Source organism: Eretmochelys imbricata, chromosome 9 (assembly GCF_965152235.1).
Source record: "Eretmochelys imbricata isolate rEreImb1 chromosome 9, rEreImb1.hap1, whole genome shotgun sequence".
NCBI classification, from domain to species: Eukaryota; Metazoa; Chordata; order Testudines; family Cheloniidae; genus Eretmochelys; species Eretmochelys imbricata.
The window spans coordinates 28,521,493-28,538,580 of NC_135580.1; the positions used below are offsets into that span (position 1 = coordinate 28,521,493).

The following is a 17,088-nucleotide window of genomic DNA, read 5'->3' on the forward strand; positions in this document are numbered from 1 at the left end:
AATAATCTTAGCCTCCTGAATATACATTGGAATTAATAAATAAAATTTAACTGCTGATGTGTAGAAATGGTACAGACTTGCTTTCAAACATAGGGGCATACTGTAGTTGGTAAGCCACAGCGGTAGGGGAAAAGAAACTCTACCTGACAACATGTCCCCAGAGGCATTCTGTCAACTCGACCAAAATTCCTCTGCAGGGCTGGGAGAGCAGGCATGGTGTTTCAGCACCCTTTAAAGGTGTCATTTGGAGATGTGGCTTGGGCTCGGTTCATTACATTGATGGGGTAGCAAAAAAAGTTTGGACCGAGACTTTCCTAGCATGTTAGTATCCCCAGCCTTGGTTGGAACCCTGTCTCGAGCAAACGTTTACGCATCATGACCACAAAAACTACAATACATTCTTCTGAGGAGAGTCCTGAACAGGAAATGTCATTGGTAATCTCTTTGTGTTTACAGAAATTACGTCTTGTTTATATTTGGTCGGCAAAACTAAGATGGATCCCCCTTGTGCCTCTCACACGCAAAGGAGAATAATCATGAACCAACAGATATGGAGATTTCAAAATTTAAGCAATGCTTCCTTTATAAGTGTCCCAAGTTCCTCGGAATAGGAAATAAGCAGTAGATTAAAGAGAAAGTTCCTATTCTTACTTTGCTTAACTCTTCATTTAAATCTTCATAAAGAGAATGATTTAAGTAAAAGATAAATCCTTTTTCGTATTTCTGTGTTCCACCCTCTACCACTGAGTCTATTCTCTTCAAAACTTCAGTTATGGATAAGCCAGACATCTTGTAGTAAGGCAGGGCAAGATGGGAATCCTTTGTGTCAAACCTGAAAGCAATGGGGGAAAAAAGAATTGGGGATCTTTGCAGCAATAATCTTACAGAAAAAAAAAGGATTTCACCCTGATCTGTAAAGTGTTTCAGGCTGCTACATATTTCTACTCCATACTTAAGCTAAGACTACAAGTCTAATGAATGAGAAACCAAACTGAGATGAAAATCTTTACAGTCAGCTCAGAGATTGTATATGCAGTGCAAGCGTAAAATGGTGAAGAAAACAAGCGATCCCAAAATTCTTAAAATTGACCTAGGAGGCCATCCTGGGAAACCCAAAATTAACACCTTTCAAAATACAAACCTGCTGTAACAGTCTCCTAGGTGAGCACAACTTTCTCTGAATGCTGCCAGGAGCTTCTCTTTCTCTTCTGAGTCTATCAGACTGGGGTCCATTAGAGCTGCTCTGACTAACAAGTGAGCCTCACTTAGAAGATGGATGCAACTCTCTGTTCTTACATTTTCATATGTCTTACTGTAGTCTACCTAAAACAAATTAAATAAATACTTAGGTCTTTAGCCCACAAGGCAGAATGTTTATAAACAGTTTTAAAGTTGGCAAAAGCAATTTTAAATCATGATAGATTACATGCTTCATGAATACATGTATATGCATGAATACATGATAGGATATCTTGAGCAAAGAAGTATTTCAGATATCTAATCCACAACATGATGCTTTTATCACCAATAATCAAACAGGAATTGAGCAATACCATTTCTTTATAAAGCTGAATGGTTGAAATAGTGTTCACAATATATAAATTCCAGCCAGGTTCAGACTCGGGTGGAGTCTTGAGTTTGACACTGTCAGCCTTTTTGGAACTGAAATGAGAGAAGGAAAAGAATGGAGCCATTGCTGTCAAATAAAAATTATGTGACTGAACATAAAAGCTTTATATCACTGACTCACTAAACTAATATCTGCATGAAGCGAACAGAATCAGAAACAACTCACACACATGCATAGATATCTTTCAGATCTTGTCTACATCTGAAAGTTAATTTGGATAAAGGTAGGGAGTACAATAGCTATCCCTAAATAACTCCATGTGTAGACAAGTCCATAGGCTATAAGGTCTTGTGGGCAGGAACTGCTGGACAGATCCTTAGCTGTACAATTTACATCACTGACTTCAACGGAGCTAAAGATTTATATAAGCTGAGGATCTGTACCTGTGATTTTACATGCATCTCACACAGCATTCAGCACTCTTCTACCACTTTAGTAACTTTTACAGGGGTCAAAAAAACCCTGGAAAATTAATTTTTTCATCTCAGGTATTGGCAAGGTCCCTAATATTTTGAAGTTCTAGTATTCTGGGAGGTCACAACTTAGTTCGCTATTTTTGGATAGTTGTACTTATGCCATTTTCTTCTGTGATATGATGTGAAGTCATTTAGACACCTTTCTTTTCAACTGACTATAGCTGCTGAAATACAGAGTTACACGTCTGAGTCAATTTGATTGATAAATGTGTTGTTCAGATAGCTGTGGCAGAGAACTCTAGTAAGAGCCCCTGCAATATAGAAAGTAGTATATCATACTGCGCTTTCAGGTAGAACCTTGCAACCCTAATGACTTCATATGTGCAACTGAGCATATTTTGGCCCAATGACTTCTGCTATTTTTGCTATACCTCACTACAATGATGCATTAGACTTTGTTCTCTGGGACAGAAATACACGGTCCTCCTCAGAATACATCCCAATCTTTGGCAATATATGCCCCCAAAACCTGTATGAGAACTACACCTTGTTCTGTGCTGTGATACATCTATCTCAGCATTCTAGCATTTGTCATGCAGAAACACAAATATATCTATAATGTGTATTTAAGGTAAAGAAAGTAGGGATAAAAAGCATATTTATTTCTCTTATCGTAACACACTGCCTCTTTGGAGGGTACTAAATTTTTCAGCATCTTGAGTAATTTATACACTAGGCTACAGACATTTATAAGCCTTCCTCTACCCTTTCCACAATTTTTCAAGACAATCCATTAGAATAAGGACCATTTCATCTGGTGTGTTAAGGCTCAATAAAAATTTATAATCTTGATTACTATTCTCATCCTGAGACTAATTATATTTTCAACCGCCCTTTCATATACACTCCTTACCCTAACAAGCCAAAATTGCCTCTTTCATGAAATGGAACACTGAAATACGGCACTTACAGGACCCTTCTTGGAGGCTTTCTTCTTTCAGTAATATCTTCACTATCTGCCTTAGTCAGAAGAATTACATGGTTGTTGAAGTGACAAATAGCTTTCAGCCCTATAAAAAGCTGCATTCTTAATGCACAGACATCTAGAGACACAGGTGGGCAAGCCTGTAAAGGAAAGAATTACTTCAGGGTTAAAGAACCCAAGGGTCAATAATTAACAAGATAGAAACAAAAATCTGAATTCATAGGTAGGGTTACACTTTAAACAGTTTAACAGTTTATGTATTTAAAATTAGATAAAAAACTAAATTAAAAGAACATTATTGTTACAAAGCCAAGAACTCAAAAGTTAGGAAATGCCAGAATTATGGTTGCTAATAGAGTGAGGGTTGTAAAAACAAACAAACCAACCCTTTTTAAAAACATTGGGAAAACATTTATTTCCCTAACCTTATTCTTAGAATTAGCTGAACAGGTTTAGCTGAAGCGTCCCAAAAAAAGTCAGCCTCAGGCACCCCACATAGAAAATTGCAGCCTGAATGGGGCTTAAATTTGGCAAAGATACAAGGCACCGAAAGCAACAGGGTGTATACAACATTAAAATATGACTTTTAAAGAGGTTTATTATTTCAAAATAAACCTAAATAAAAAATACATTTGAAATTTAGGACAGCCTATGTTAAGGACTAAGCTCACTATAAAACTATTTATCATTCAAATTAAAAAAGTTAGTATCAATGAGACTGCCTCAATTTTTTTAATTAGTTAAAGGGTACTGCCTTTTTAATCATATATCGAATCAGGGAAAGACATCTAACTTTTGAAGTCAACTCAAGCTTCATGAATATGTCACAATGGCATGTACTGAAGAAAGTATTTATGTTATGTTCGGTCTTTACAGTGGAGCAAATACTGGTATTACAATTTTCCAAATGTAAATATTTTCAGTTTTTGTTGAGGAAAGATTTTGATTTTAATTATTTTTGGTTTCAGTTTATCTACCAGACAGAATATTTTCTTCATTTAGACTAGCTGAAAAAAAAGCAGGAAAACTTGTTTTCCTCTTTCAGTTTGAATAAAATCCGTGAAGAAAAAGGGCAGATCTACTAAATCTTAGAATTTGAAGGACAGGAGGCCAGATTTTCAGAGATATTTAGGCACCTAGTAGTATTTTCAAAAAGGCCTAAGTTACACCGCTTCCAATGACAGTTAGGTGTGTAATCTGCTTAGACATTTTTGAAAAACACTACTATGTGCCCAAAATAGCTTGAAAATCTGGCCTATGGCAACCAGAAACAGTCCATTAACTAATTACAAAGAAAACTATTAACTGTTTACTAAATCAATTTTTTAAATGCAAAAACATTTTTTGATAAACATACTTTTTCTTGTGTACCCCGCACATTTAAGGTAGCTTGATGTAACTAGTACATTTTAAAATATTGGTTTTGTGAAACTTTAATGCAATTCCAATTCTCATCCAATTGTAGATTAACACAAGTCCCGAAGGGGGAAATCATCATGTAGTAAATAAGTGCATCATTCACTATTTTCTAACATAATAAAAATGCAAACATTAAGATTTAACATGCATTTATTCAGCTATATAAACTGCTTAAAGAAATATGTATAGATACTGTGCATCTGCCTGATTAGCAAAAAGTACCAAATTTAGTGTAAAGGCTGTATTAGCTGCAAATCAACATGCTTTCATGGTTGTACCCATCAATGAGAACAAATGCAAAACAAGATTAAAACTGATTACATAAATAAGTTTCCTGCTTGCTGATTTAAATTGTGATTAAAATCAGTGATTTAAAAAAAACAAAACAAACAAAAACCCACCACAAATACAACAATCCACCCTGGACAACAGGGTCTTATAACAGAAAGTGTCAGGCAACCTTAACTATAGGAACCCAACATGAGATGCCTATAGTGTATAAACTAACAAAAACACTTACATTACACACAATATTCTGTAATATAACACTTAATTCCTGATTCGCTAAACTCTTAAACTGGTTTGTACCTATCATTTAAGCACCATTTTATCCTATATATTGGGCCTAAGGCAAAATGAGTCTGCCTGAACAGCATTTTGGATGAACAGTTTCAGGAGAATGAGAAGATGGCGTATTCCCAAAGGATTAAATAGGCATCAAGTGAATCCACTTAGTCAAGCAACTATACCTGGTTATATTGACTATCGATCAAGTAGATTATGTGCTTCTTGGAGAAATTGCCAAGATTTTTACTAGGTTATTTTAGTCACACACACACACAGTTCAGACTCGCATACACCATTTATATGAAAGACACTCTCATATTGAAAGACACCTTCTATTTCACGGGATAGTGCAGGGCTCAGCAACCTTTGGCCCGCAACCCACCAGGGTAAGCCCCCTGGTGGGCCGGGCCAGTTTGTTTACTTGCCGCATCCGCAGGTTCGGCCAATCGCAGCTCCCACTGGTCGTGGTTCGCCGCTCTGGGCCAATGGGGGCTGCAAGAAATGGCACAGGCTGAGGGATGTGCTGTCCACTACTTCCCGCAGTCCCCATTGGCCTGGAGTGGCGAACTGCGGCCAGCGGAAGCCGCAATTGGCCGAACCTGCGGATGCAGCAAGTAAACAAACTGGCCCAGCCCGCCAGGGGACTTACCCTGGAGGGCCGCGTGCCAAAGGTTGCCGATCCCTAGTATAGTGCCTGTTCAGAGCTCTACAACTTCCCTCTCTCAGCAACCTACATGCCAACCAATATATGTTAAAAGCATATAGGAAAGTCCCCAAAAATATGCTTAAAACATGCTTCAACCTTTCTGCCCTAATAATAAACATATAGATATTAATTCAGTCCTGCATAATGCAACAATTTATAACTGAAACAATTTGAAGAATGGGAAGTCTAAGCCTCTAATGGATTGAAAACCTTACTTGCAAAGACTCAAACTCAGAGGCCTATGTTTCTCCTACAACAGCTGAGGACACCTCAAAAAAACAGCTGAGAAGAAAGGGCTTCTGGGTATATTTTCTACATCACTTTAGGCTTCAGAAAAGTAATCAGCTGCCACAAGCTGAACTTTGAACCTGAATTCAGGTCTTGGCAGGAAAGTAGGCACTTACATTCCATTATTATTATTAGTTAAAAGTTACAATAAATAAATACACATTTGTAAAGCCTTCATAAATATTCTGTTAATGAATTAGGATTTTAAGGAGCAATAGTAGATCATGTTTCAGCTACAACTTCCACACCCAGTAGAACAGAGGAATGTACCACTGTGAAATATTAAAGTCAAACCATTAATGCTTTCTTGTGTTACTAGGCTCTATAGGGTGAAGCAATTAAGTAAGATGTAAAGAGAAGGCATACAGCAGTGTGAGGAAGATAAATGCCCTTTTGGTACCCACATTTGTTTTTTAAGTTTTGCATCTGTCATGAGACTATTAGGAGCGCACCTTCATGGTTGTATCAATGTATGGATCCTCCTCACGAGCTGCTGCTGCACTGCATCGTACTGTGAAACACTGCAAGCTGTTACTAAGGCAGAGAAATGACAATATTGATTAAAAAGAAGATTTGGTTGCTTAGTTATTGCCAGAGTACACATGTTTTCAAAAGTTTCCCTTGTGTGGACTGAGCCATAGAGTGGTAGCAGAAGCACTGTCATATAAGCAAGCCTAGGAAGTTGCATTTGAAGGTGTGAAGACGACTTACTTAGGGAGATGATGAAAAGCAGATAAGATCAGTGAACATAAGAATCAAAGTTATAACATAGTACCTTGTAATAACATGTAGGAATTGTGAGGTAAGAACTGCCTGCTGAGATTTTTCCGAGTACTGATAGGTAGAAAGCAGCTCTACTAAGCTCCCAACGGCATAGAGATACCCAGCATGCGGCAAGGAGAAAAAACAGAAGACACTCAGCAATTCTTTCTTGGCTGCAGTTTTTCCATCGACTGCCATGGAACTTCCTGCACATAACAAAAAAAAAAAAAAAACAAAAAAACCCACAACTATTGCTAATGTTTGATTTACCATGTACTTTACATTCATATCTAGTGGTATTTGGAACGTTTACGCCATTACAACTACACACATGAAGTTTCTACGGTTTGTTATAGGTAGCCTAGCATCTTATCATAACATTAACAGTAATTTAAACAACCTTTGTGAGCATCGCTCTTGTGCCACAAAATGTCAGTTTGCCACACAGAAAGATTAAGTTTAAATCAATGGTTTTATTAATACTCTACAGCAGGGGTCGGCAACCTTTCAGAAGTGGTGTGCCGAGTCTTCATTTATTCACTTTAATTTAAGGGTTCGTGTGCCGGTAATACATTTTAACGTTTTTTAGAAGGTCTTTCTCTCTGTCTATAAGTCTATATAATATATACCTAAACTATTGTTGTATTGTAAAATAAACAAGGTTTTCAAAATGTTTAAGAAGCTTCATTTAAAATTAAATTAAAATGTTGATCTTACACTGCCAGCCCGCTGCTGATCTGGGGTTCCCTTCACCTAGGCCGGCAGTGGGCTGAGTGGGGCCTGCGGCCGGGACCCTGGTTGGCAAGGGGCCGGCAGCCAGAACCCCAGACTGGCAGCAGGCTGAGCGGCTCAGCCCGCTGCCGCTCAGGGGTTCCATTCGCCGGCTCCTGCCAGCTGGGATCCCGGCTGCCGGACCCGCGGTCCTGGCCCTGCCCACGTACAGTGGGTACCTACCTTCTCCCTGGTTCTGGCCATTCTCTTCCTCTCTCTCTGCACTGAGCTGAGGGTGGGAGTGCACTGAGCACAGGGCTGGGGGTGAAGGAGCAGGCTGGGGGTTGGGGTGTAGGGTCTGGCCAGAAGCTAGAATGAGGGAGGGGGCTCAGGGTTGGGGCAGGAGGTTTGGGTGTGGAGCGCTTACCTGGGCAGCTCCCATTTGGTGGGAGGGGTGCAGGTGGGAATGTGGCGGGGGTGGAGGTGCAGGAGCTCCCATTTGGTGCTCAGGGTGGGAATGTGAGGGGTGGAAGAGTCAGGATGTGGGGGGTGCATGGAGTGGGGGGGTGCGGTATGTGGGGGGGGGTGCAAGAGTCAGGGCAGAGGGCTGGGGGCATGTGAGGGGGGTGCAGGTGTCAGGGCATGTGGTGTGGGGGGCCTGGGTATGTGTGGGGGTGCCAGAGGCAGGGCTGGGATCGTGGGGGGAGATGAAGGAGTCAAGCAGAGGGCTGGGTGTGTTTGAGGGGGGTACAGGGCTCAGGGCAGGGGCCTTGGGGGCGTGCGGGGCTGCAGGGCTCAGGGCAGAGGGCTGGGTGTGTGTGAAGGGGGCTCAGGGCAGAGGGCTGGAGGGGATATGCCCCGCTTCCCCAAAGCCCTGCCCCCGCTTTTTCTCTGCCTCCGCTGGGAGCAATGAGCAGGCTGGCAGGGAGGGAGGGAGGGACGGAAAGGAGGAGGAGGGGCAGGAACCCAGCACACTGCAGGAAAAGGCAGGGGAGCCGGCAGGACCAAGCTTCTGCCCCCTGCCCCCGCGGGAGGGGGCGGGGAGCGGAGAAGAGCAGGCCAGGCCAGGCCAGGCCAGGCCGGGCCGGATTATTAATGGCACGCTGCTGCCTGCCGGAACCCCGGCAGGAACCCCGGCAGGCAGCAGTGTGCCATTAAAAATGGGCTCGTGTGCCGTCTTTGGCACACGTGCCATAAATTGCCGACCCCTGCTCTACAGATTAAATTTTGCATAAACTTTGGGAGGACAACATTAAAGAGAGTATGGGGCTCCACTTTTGTTATTGGAAGCTCAGCACAAGTCATTGAAAAGGAGGAAGTAATTTTTTCATGAAAGTTTGTAACTGCTAAAATAGAACGTGTATAAGAAGGAGAATACAAAGCACGTTTTCTCCTAGACCTTCTGTGGTAAAAAAATCATGCAGTCTGTGTATATGCAGATACTTACCTGTCTGATACATAGGCAGTAGCTGAAGAGAGTGCAACTTGGACTCTTCAATAGAGAAGACGAAAGATGACAGATCTGGAGTAAAACGTCTAGAGAAAAAACATAGGATATCAATGAGAAACCACTGCAAGACATTTAATTAGGACAAGTAAACATCAATAACTGTAGAAAATATAGCTGTTGTTCTAAGACTTCATTAGTTATTAAAAACACTATGTTCTTAGAAGTCCAACTACTAACATTTCTAATATAGCTAAGTGTGATGGAGTGTTTCCCCACACAGGTGGTGAAATGGTTGATGGGGGTCTGTGAGCCCAATTAACACATCTGATTGTCCTTGGAGGATAGGCAGGTGCAGTCAAAGAGGAGTCACAGCTAGGAGAGGAGCTAGGTGGGTTCCATAAAGGGTAGATGCTCAGAATAGAAGGTGACTGCCATGAGAGGGGAAGAATGCTGTAGTCTCTCTCAGAGTACTAGAGAGCAGAGGAGCTGCAGGAGGGAGTTTGCACCCCAGCCCTGATGGGAGAGGGCAGCAAGTGGGCCTGAGAGAAGGCCAACCCATAGGCAGGTGGCCTTGGGGGGGTAGAGTGGAGTGGAGTTTGGGATCCAGCCTCGGGCCAAGACTTCAGGAAGTATTGCTGACTCTCAGGGGCTTTCTGCAAAAGAATGAAGAGCTAGGGATGAGCCAGGATGGATTAAAAGTTCAAGCTTTGGGAAAGGGGCATAAAAGTTTCTATGTCTTTTGGTTTGGGTTTTGAGTTTGTGTGACCCTGGGAGCCACTCAGTGCCAACTCACAGAGGGCTCACCGTACTGAGAGTCATATCAGGCCTGACACTCTGCTACCCACACCACATTGTTATCATAACTTGTATCTAAAAGAAAAGAAGTACTTGTGGCACCTTAGAGACTAACCAAATTTATTTGAGCATAAACTTTCGTGAACTACAGCTCACTTCATCGGATGCATACTGTGGAAACTGCAGAAGACATTATATACACAGAGGCCATGAAACAATACCTCCTCCCACCCCACTCTCCTGCTGGTAATTAGATAAGCTATTACCAGCAGGAGAGTGGGGTGGGAGGAGGTATTGTTTCATGGCCTCTGTGTATATAATGTCTTCTGCAGTTTCCACAGTATGCATCCGATGAAGTGAGCTGTAGCTCACGAAAGCTTATGCTCAAATAAATTGGTTAGTCTCTAAGGTGCCACAAGTAATCCTTTTCTTTTTGCGAATACAGACTAACACGGCTGTTACTCTAAAACCTATATCTAAAAGGGATCATGTAAGGCATCATATGTAAACTGGTGACACAGTGTTCCCTAAAAATAAATAAGAAGAAGAAAAATCACTGCGTGTTGTGTACAGGGGTGTGTGTGTGTGTGTGTGTGTGTGTGTGTGTGTGTTGTGTACAGGGGTGTGTGTGTGTGTGTGTGTGTGTGTGTGTGTGTACTGGAAACAGATTTTAAAAATGTGTTTGAGAGGCAGTGAATACACCAAACCGGACAAAGGCTAGGCAAACAAGTGTGGATTGCTTGTCCGACTGGCTTTACTATAGGTAGTGGACAATGAAAGTACATTTACATACAGTGACGGGGCAAGGCCAGATGGCTATAATAAAGTAATGGGAGACAGATATATTATCCACAGGCTAAACAAATCCTTGTTACCAGGATAAGCAAATGGCAGCTCCAGGTCAATTAAGACACCTGGGGCCAATTAAGATCTTTCCAGAAGGCAGGGAGGACAGCTAAGCTGATTGGGACACCTGAAGCCAATCAGGAGCTGGATGAAACTAGTTAAAAGCCTCCCAGGTAGTCAGGTGGGTGCGTGTGTCAGGAGCTGTAGGAGGAAGTTGTACTGTTGGAGAGACTGAGCAGTACAAACCATATCAGGCACAAGGAAGGAGGCCCTGAAGTAAGGGTGAAGTGGATCTTGAGGAAGTGGCCCAGGGAATTGTACGCATCCTGTTTCTAAAAAGTCAGCTACCATAGCTGATATTATTAGGGTCCCTGGGCTAGAGCCCGGAGTAGAGGGCGGGCACACGCTCCCTCCCTTTGCGCCCCCCCCCCCCGATTAATCACTGAGACTGGGAGACAACAGAGACTGTGCAAGGGAGGGTAGCTTCTCCTCACCTTCATTTCATTCATTTTATGATGAAAATGGCTCAGTAGGCTGTGACCCTTGCTTCTAGAGAGAGAAGGGCTACGTGGAGGGTCACAGTGAGCCTCGGAGGCTAGCAAAATCTGCCAGGAAACGTGGGACCCAAGGAGACAATGACAGAGCTTTGTCACAATATAAAAGGTAAACAAAGCTAATGAGCAGAGGAGACAACTTAGTGATCTTATCAGGGGACAGAATCTGCACCTCAGGACACCTTTATGGCTCTTAAGGCAGAGACAGTGGACTTTGGGTAATATAAATGGAGCAACATTTACCATGTAATTTTCCTTCACTTAGGAGACAGAGGAATCTGCATACTCTGATTCTGTGAAAGTTGGATCCTCTTGGCCTTAGTCACTGATAACTTGCTGTGAGAAACTGTTGTAGGCAAATATATAACTGCTAGAATTAAGTTTTAGTCACTAGAGAGCATGTTTGTTTTGTTTGTAACCATACCTGTCTTTTTCTCTTGCTTAGTACCACTCAAACCTCTGTTCTTATAAATAAACTTATTCTTGTTTTATTACAAAACCAGCTCAATGCTGTGTATTAAAGTGAAGTGTGACTCTTCAGCTAACCTAACTACCTGATGTGTACACTGTCTCTCTAGAGACAGCAAACTCACTAATTTCTATGTCACAGTGACAGGGACTGTGACACTGCAGAGAGATGCCTCTGGGAGAACACAGAAACTGGGGTTCACTGTATGTTACCTGCCCAGCAGGCAGACTGATCAAGTCTTGAAAGGCAGACAAGCTGGTATGTCAGGGAGCTGACACACAGCTTAGCATCAGCAAAGCTCTCACCTGCTGAGACAGACGGGGTAGAAAAATGGCTTATAGTTCTGGGTGTCTTTAGCAGAACAACTCGGTCTGGTAAAGATTCCCAGGAGAAGCCCTGGAGCCATTACTCTGACAGAAAAGTGGAATGGAAGAGAAACCTGAAGGGGAAGAAGATGTTGTATTGATGACTGGTGTCAAGTTGGATACTGTCCATTTGGGACGTTGATATCCCAGGAGGGAGGACACTTTAAAGTGACCTGGATGGAGGGCTAGTTTGAGAAAAGAGACCACTCCAGAGCCTTAGCAACTGTCAGCAGGGGGGACACAATAATGGAAACTATATGACACACACAGGTTCCACCACTATATGCACAGCAGCCTCAAGAGACCTCTAAACAGGATAATTTCTATCTGCTTGTTTACAACAAAACCTCTGGGTACCAGAGATGGGAAATAAGTAAGCAAGACATAGCAATGGATTTGCACCCCATTTTAAGTATACTAGTCCCCTGTTTTCTTTATTCATCTGAACTATAGCCAGTACTTTCCATCTCAGATTCTAGTCTTCTCTTTCTCCTCTCCAGCTTGCCAATCACTTTCTTCAATGTCTTACTTTGGAATTTACTGTTGAGCATGAACTCTTGTCATAATTCAGCTTGCCCAATAGCTTTGATAGCTAATAAAATGAAATAGCAGCCCTTTTACTTAGGGCTTTTAATCCCATGAGTTCAGAACGTTCTGCAGGGTTAATTGTCTCTTTTTTCTGGTTGGAAACAGAGGGACTGATTGTCAGAGGGACTGAGCACATACAAATCCAGCTGCAGTTGATGAAAGCTGAACATAGTCCACACCTTTGAAAGTCAGGCCCCAAGTGTCTTGACTGAGGTCACACAGCAAGTCAACAGCAGTGCCCTGTTGATTGGAATATGTAGCCTCAACCAAGAAAGGGCCAAAACTAGAATAAGGTTCCAACACTGTGGACAGAATGCATTTCTAGGATCAGTGAGACAATGCAAAGCCAATGCAGGGAGGGTCTCAGTACCCTTCTCCATAACACAAGAGAAGCTACTGTGGAAGCTCTGTACACTGCCCACAGAGACGGGATGTGAAGTAGGGATATTTGAAACACAACCAGAAGATTTATATACACAGCAATTCCATTGTGGAATGGAACAGCAGGCCACATTCCCTGCAGAAACTGACTATAGGCTAGCTAGGTGGATTTGAAAGCCCTGAGGAATGAGACAGGGATGGGTTTGAGGATACCTTCCCTCAGTGTTTCAGAGCAATTTCCTTAAACCTAAACCCATTTATTCAGGCTTTGCTCTATTTAAAAGGATTCTGCCGTACAGGAAATGAACTATGGCTTATTTCATGCCCCCCAAAGGCAAAATATCAACACGATATAGGCACACACATGCCATATAGTGTCAAGTGCAATTTTTATTACCTGTATAGGAGGTACCGCACTTGGAAATATTCTGTGTCTTCCTTAGCTAACCCTGTTGATTCCAGTGTTACCAGTACTCCGCATAGTCTGCTTTCCTCCCCAAGTAGTTCCATGGGCTTCTGACAGATGACAAAGTCATCCGACTCAAGCTGGGAAGAAAAGGCTGAAGGAACTTCATCTTTTACACCTTAAACAATTAAAATATTGTATCAGTTTTCCAAACCGGTATCATGCAAATCTCAGCAACAGAAGAATAAGATGAGAGAGCGTTCAGTTAAATACTTCAAGGGCAGAGACGTAATTCGTATCAGCCTCAAACTGTAGGGATTTTGGTTTGGTAATAAAACTGTTGGTTCTTTTCAATCTTTAAATGTTAGAGAACCTAAAAGTCCAGGGTAATGACAGAGAACAACTACATTTCCCAATATAGAGAAAGAGCAGGGTGATTTTTGGAGAAAGTGGTAGATTTTTATATAAACATTGTGTGAGCATTCAGAAGTGTGTCTGCCCTAACACAAGTAACACTGAGCTGAGAGAAGCAACTAGAATGGAATGCTGAATGTGGTCTTAGCATCACTTTTGCTCAAGCAAGTAGTGCCCAAAAGACCCAGAAAGAGGTCTGAAATTGCCAATTAATTGTAAGTAACAGAAGAACTACAGGCATCCTTCCTGTCATCTGAGGAAGTTCAAACCCATCCTTGCAAGCTATGAGAAATTTAAATGGGAAACCTGTCAACTTGCCTTTTTGCCCCCCACACTATGATTTAATTTTTAAAAATTCTAGTTTCTGATAATTTTATGCAATGCAGCCTGAATTATTTGTATTTTAAAATTCCTTTTAAAATAAAAGATTTTAGGGCATCCTGTTGATGTTTATAGGATCTTTTCAGCAACTGACTAAACAGGAAAGCATTGAAGCTGACTATGCACAAAGTGCTGACAAATATGAAAATATTAGTTCAGTCTTTTGCTTTGACTCCTTTCCATTATAGGCCCTGATCCTGCAAGCATGTATGCAAGTGCATACCTTTATGCATATCAGTAGTCTCAACGAAGAACAGCTAAGCATGTGTGCAAGTGTTTGCAGGACTGAGGCATAATCATTTTGGTGTTCCGTGTAAATACAGAAGGTATAAAATTTTCAGACAAATGCAATATTAAACTGATGGTGTCCCTCTAAGATGTTCTGAAAAAGTTTTTTAGAGCACCCAACTTCCTTGAGCACACTTTGAAACTAATACAAGTCAATCTCAAGATTTATGAAAAGGAAAATTAAATTCCGTATTTACCTTCATCTACAAGCTTTTCTGGTGCTTTGACTTTATCTGCACATAGTTCAGTATTATCTGCACCTTTATGAACAAGTTCCAGCTTCAGGATTAAAACATCCAACTCTGTTGTTAGAGCTATGTACCCAGCACAAAATGCTACTTCTGTAGGGGTTACATTATCGATGTGCAAAATTAAGGAGAGTTCAAAATCCAGTACAGTCAGATCCTGATTTATGACATGATATTTCAAGCAGAACATGACCAGTTTATTTTTGCAGCCAACAAGAAGATCTCCATTTACAGGACAACACGAAATGCACAATGGTGGATCTGAAAGAGGCATTTCCACAATTGACATCTGGACTTTAGAAGATTCACTGTATGACTCTTCCACCTTGTGACCCACCATCCGGACACAAACTCGAGTGTTCCCTGTTGACATGCATCTCCAATTCAAATAAGCTCGTAGGAAGGTGGCCTTGTTTTTCTCCTCTATTGTCACCAAATAATCTCCTGAAAAGAGAGCAACAATACTGTGGTAATACTAACCCACAGATGAGAAATAATTTATGCTGTTTGCATCCTATTGCTGCTAAATCCAATGCACTTTGACTAAAAGAATTATGGAATTAAGCAAATTTGTAAAATCTGTCTGAAATGTTATTCCTGTTACCAGATAATTGTCATTAATAAAAAGGGTTAAAACTATAAGCACAGTTAATTTTATAAACTCCTACGTCATCATAAAAGCAATGTAGTGGTAAAGGATTCCTACCCCAAAGAAATACAATTTGTTTGCCAGAGTTCTGTGCTATTGCGTCAGCAGTACTTAATAATAAATTTACAATACTTTTAATGTGAATTATCTAGGCCAGCATGCACTTGAGAAATTTATATAAATCTGGAGTATCTCAGTTAACTTTAGAGAAAGTGTACTAGTACATATGTTATGAAAATTTTTAAAAATTACCATTGAATCTAGACTTCAGTAGGTGCACAAGGAATGTACGATCAAGTGATTTTATTCCCTAATCCTAGTATTACTTTTTCTTGCTAACCAGAAGTAAAGTTTCCAAAGACCTCTTTTGAAACAGAATTCAAGGCTACAATAAAGAACAGTGTAGTCAACACCTCTGCCCTTTTCCAGGCAGATGATCATCTTACCACTCTGTAGTTCAATCTTTAGTTTTAATCATGGGAAAAACTCAGCTAGGAGGAAAGAGTTCAGTCTGGAGAGAGAGAGAGAGAGGGAAAAAAAAGGGTGTGTGTGTCCTCTTACTAAAAATAAATTCAGCAGACTATGCAAAGGCAGCATATACTTTAAAAAAAAAAAAAGTCTCCTGTTTAGGTTCACACTTAACAGACAATATGTTTACCCTACAAACAAAGATTTATAATGATCAAGGTGTTCATGGCAGTGGTGTATGTTTTAGGCTGAATGGTGAACTGCAAGAAGTTTTCCGAGGAGTCAAAAACTTGTTTGAAAGATTCCAGAAGAGGTAATAGTGTGAAAATATGGTGCTTAAAATCCTGAGAAATCTGAGCTGAACATTTCTTAGCCAGAGTGAAGCACATCCCAAGTACCATAAGAATAAAGGGAATGAAAACAAAGTTTTAGGGCTCAACACAAAAACCTAATAGTTGGTTCCCTTTCCATCCCCCAGCACTCTCATTAGGAGTCAGCCAGCCAATGCTTCGCTAGGTGAAGACAATAGGAAATCAGGAAGAGAAGTCAGCAGGAGTTAATACCTCAAAGATGGCTGGGAAAGTTGGGATCTGGCTAAGGACACTTCCACTATATGTGATATAATGCTCAGAAAGCTAGGGAAAGTACACACACTTCACCTCTTAAAAAAAGAGAGGCGCAAGAACACTAAGCATACTTCCTCCAGCACTCCTGCCTCCTTCCACACACTCTGCAGGCAAAATCATCCACTGCTCACTCAGTTCTGTATCCCATGGCTCCATTGGTCCCATAGCTCTAGCTCATAGAGCAAAAGTAGAGTCCTTAGAATTCAATGGCCCTTTCTAACCTTTCTTTCTATGGCACTTGAGAGCTCATCCAGTCCCTGATCCTGCCATCAGATCTGTGCCATGAGTCCCCTGAAATCCCCTCCCATCCATCCCCAACATTTTCAACAAAGGAGGAATCAGATGCAACCATACAATATCCTTTTGCTGGGGGGGGGGGGGGGAGGGCTTGTTCAATGAACAGGGGAAGCAACTGAAAAACCAAGAGTGGAAGGTGGAACAAACAGAAGAAACAACACCTGAAGAAGAGGACTGTGTAACTTGTCTCTCTCACCAACAGCAGTTGGTCCAATAAAAGACACTAGCTACCTCAGCCTCCTTGTCTCAAAAGAACCAAGTCATTTTCAGTGGCATAGAGCTGAGGAAGGGCTGTACTTCCCCATCGGCCCCACCAGGTTGCCACTGGCCCAGTCGTTTCCAGCACCACCCTGAGTTTTGCAAGATGAAACTGCATTCA

General features: G+C 41.6%; 1 protein-coding gene across 2 annotated transcripts in view; it reads right to left on the minus strand.

Annotated features, from left to right (window-relative positions):
- Nucleotides 1-17,088, minus strand: part of HPS3 (HPS3 biogenesis of lysosomal organelles complex 2 subunit 1) — a 33,681-nt gene that overhangs the window by 16,075 nt on the left and 518 nt on the right. Inside the window, exons 1-10 of one of the 2 annotated variants that reach the window (XM_077826051.1) lie at nucleotides 15,765-15,830; nucleotides 14,619-15,113; nucleotides 13,330-13,516; nucleotides 8,932-9,020; nucleotides 6,787-6,979; nucleotides 6,464-6,545; nucleotides 3,017-3,171; nucleotides 1,554-1,662; nucleotides 1,142-1,323; nucleotides 652-832 (exon numbers count right to left, since the gene is read on the minus strand). In XM_077826051.1, coding sequence (XP_077682177.1) covers nucleotides 652-832; nucleotides 1,142-1,323; nucleotides 1,554-1,662; nucleotides 3,017-3,171; nucleotides 6,464-6,545; nucleotides 6,787-6,979; nucleotides 8,932-9,020; nucleotides 13,330-13,516; nucleotides 14,619-15,042 — 1,602 coding nt within the window. In that variant the 5' untranslated portion in view covers nucleotides 15,043-15,113; nucleotides 15,765-15,830. Of the gene's footprint in view, nucleotides 1-651; nucleotides 833-1,141; nucleotides 1,324-1,553; nucleotides 1,663-3,016; nucleotides 3,172-6,463; nucleotides 6,546-6,786; nucleotides 6,980-8,931; nucleotides 9,021-13,329; nucleotides 13,517-14,618; nucleotides 15,114-15,764; nucleotides 15,831-17,088 lie in introns of those variants that run through there. The other variant, XM_077826050.1, reaches the window with a different exon arrangement.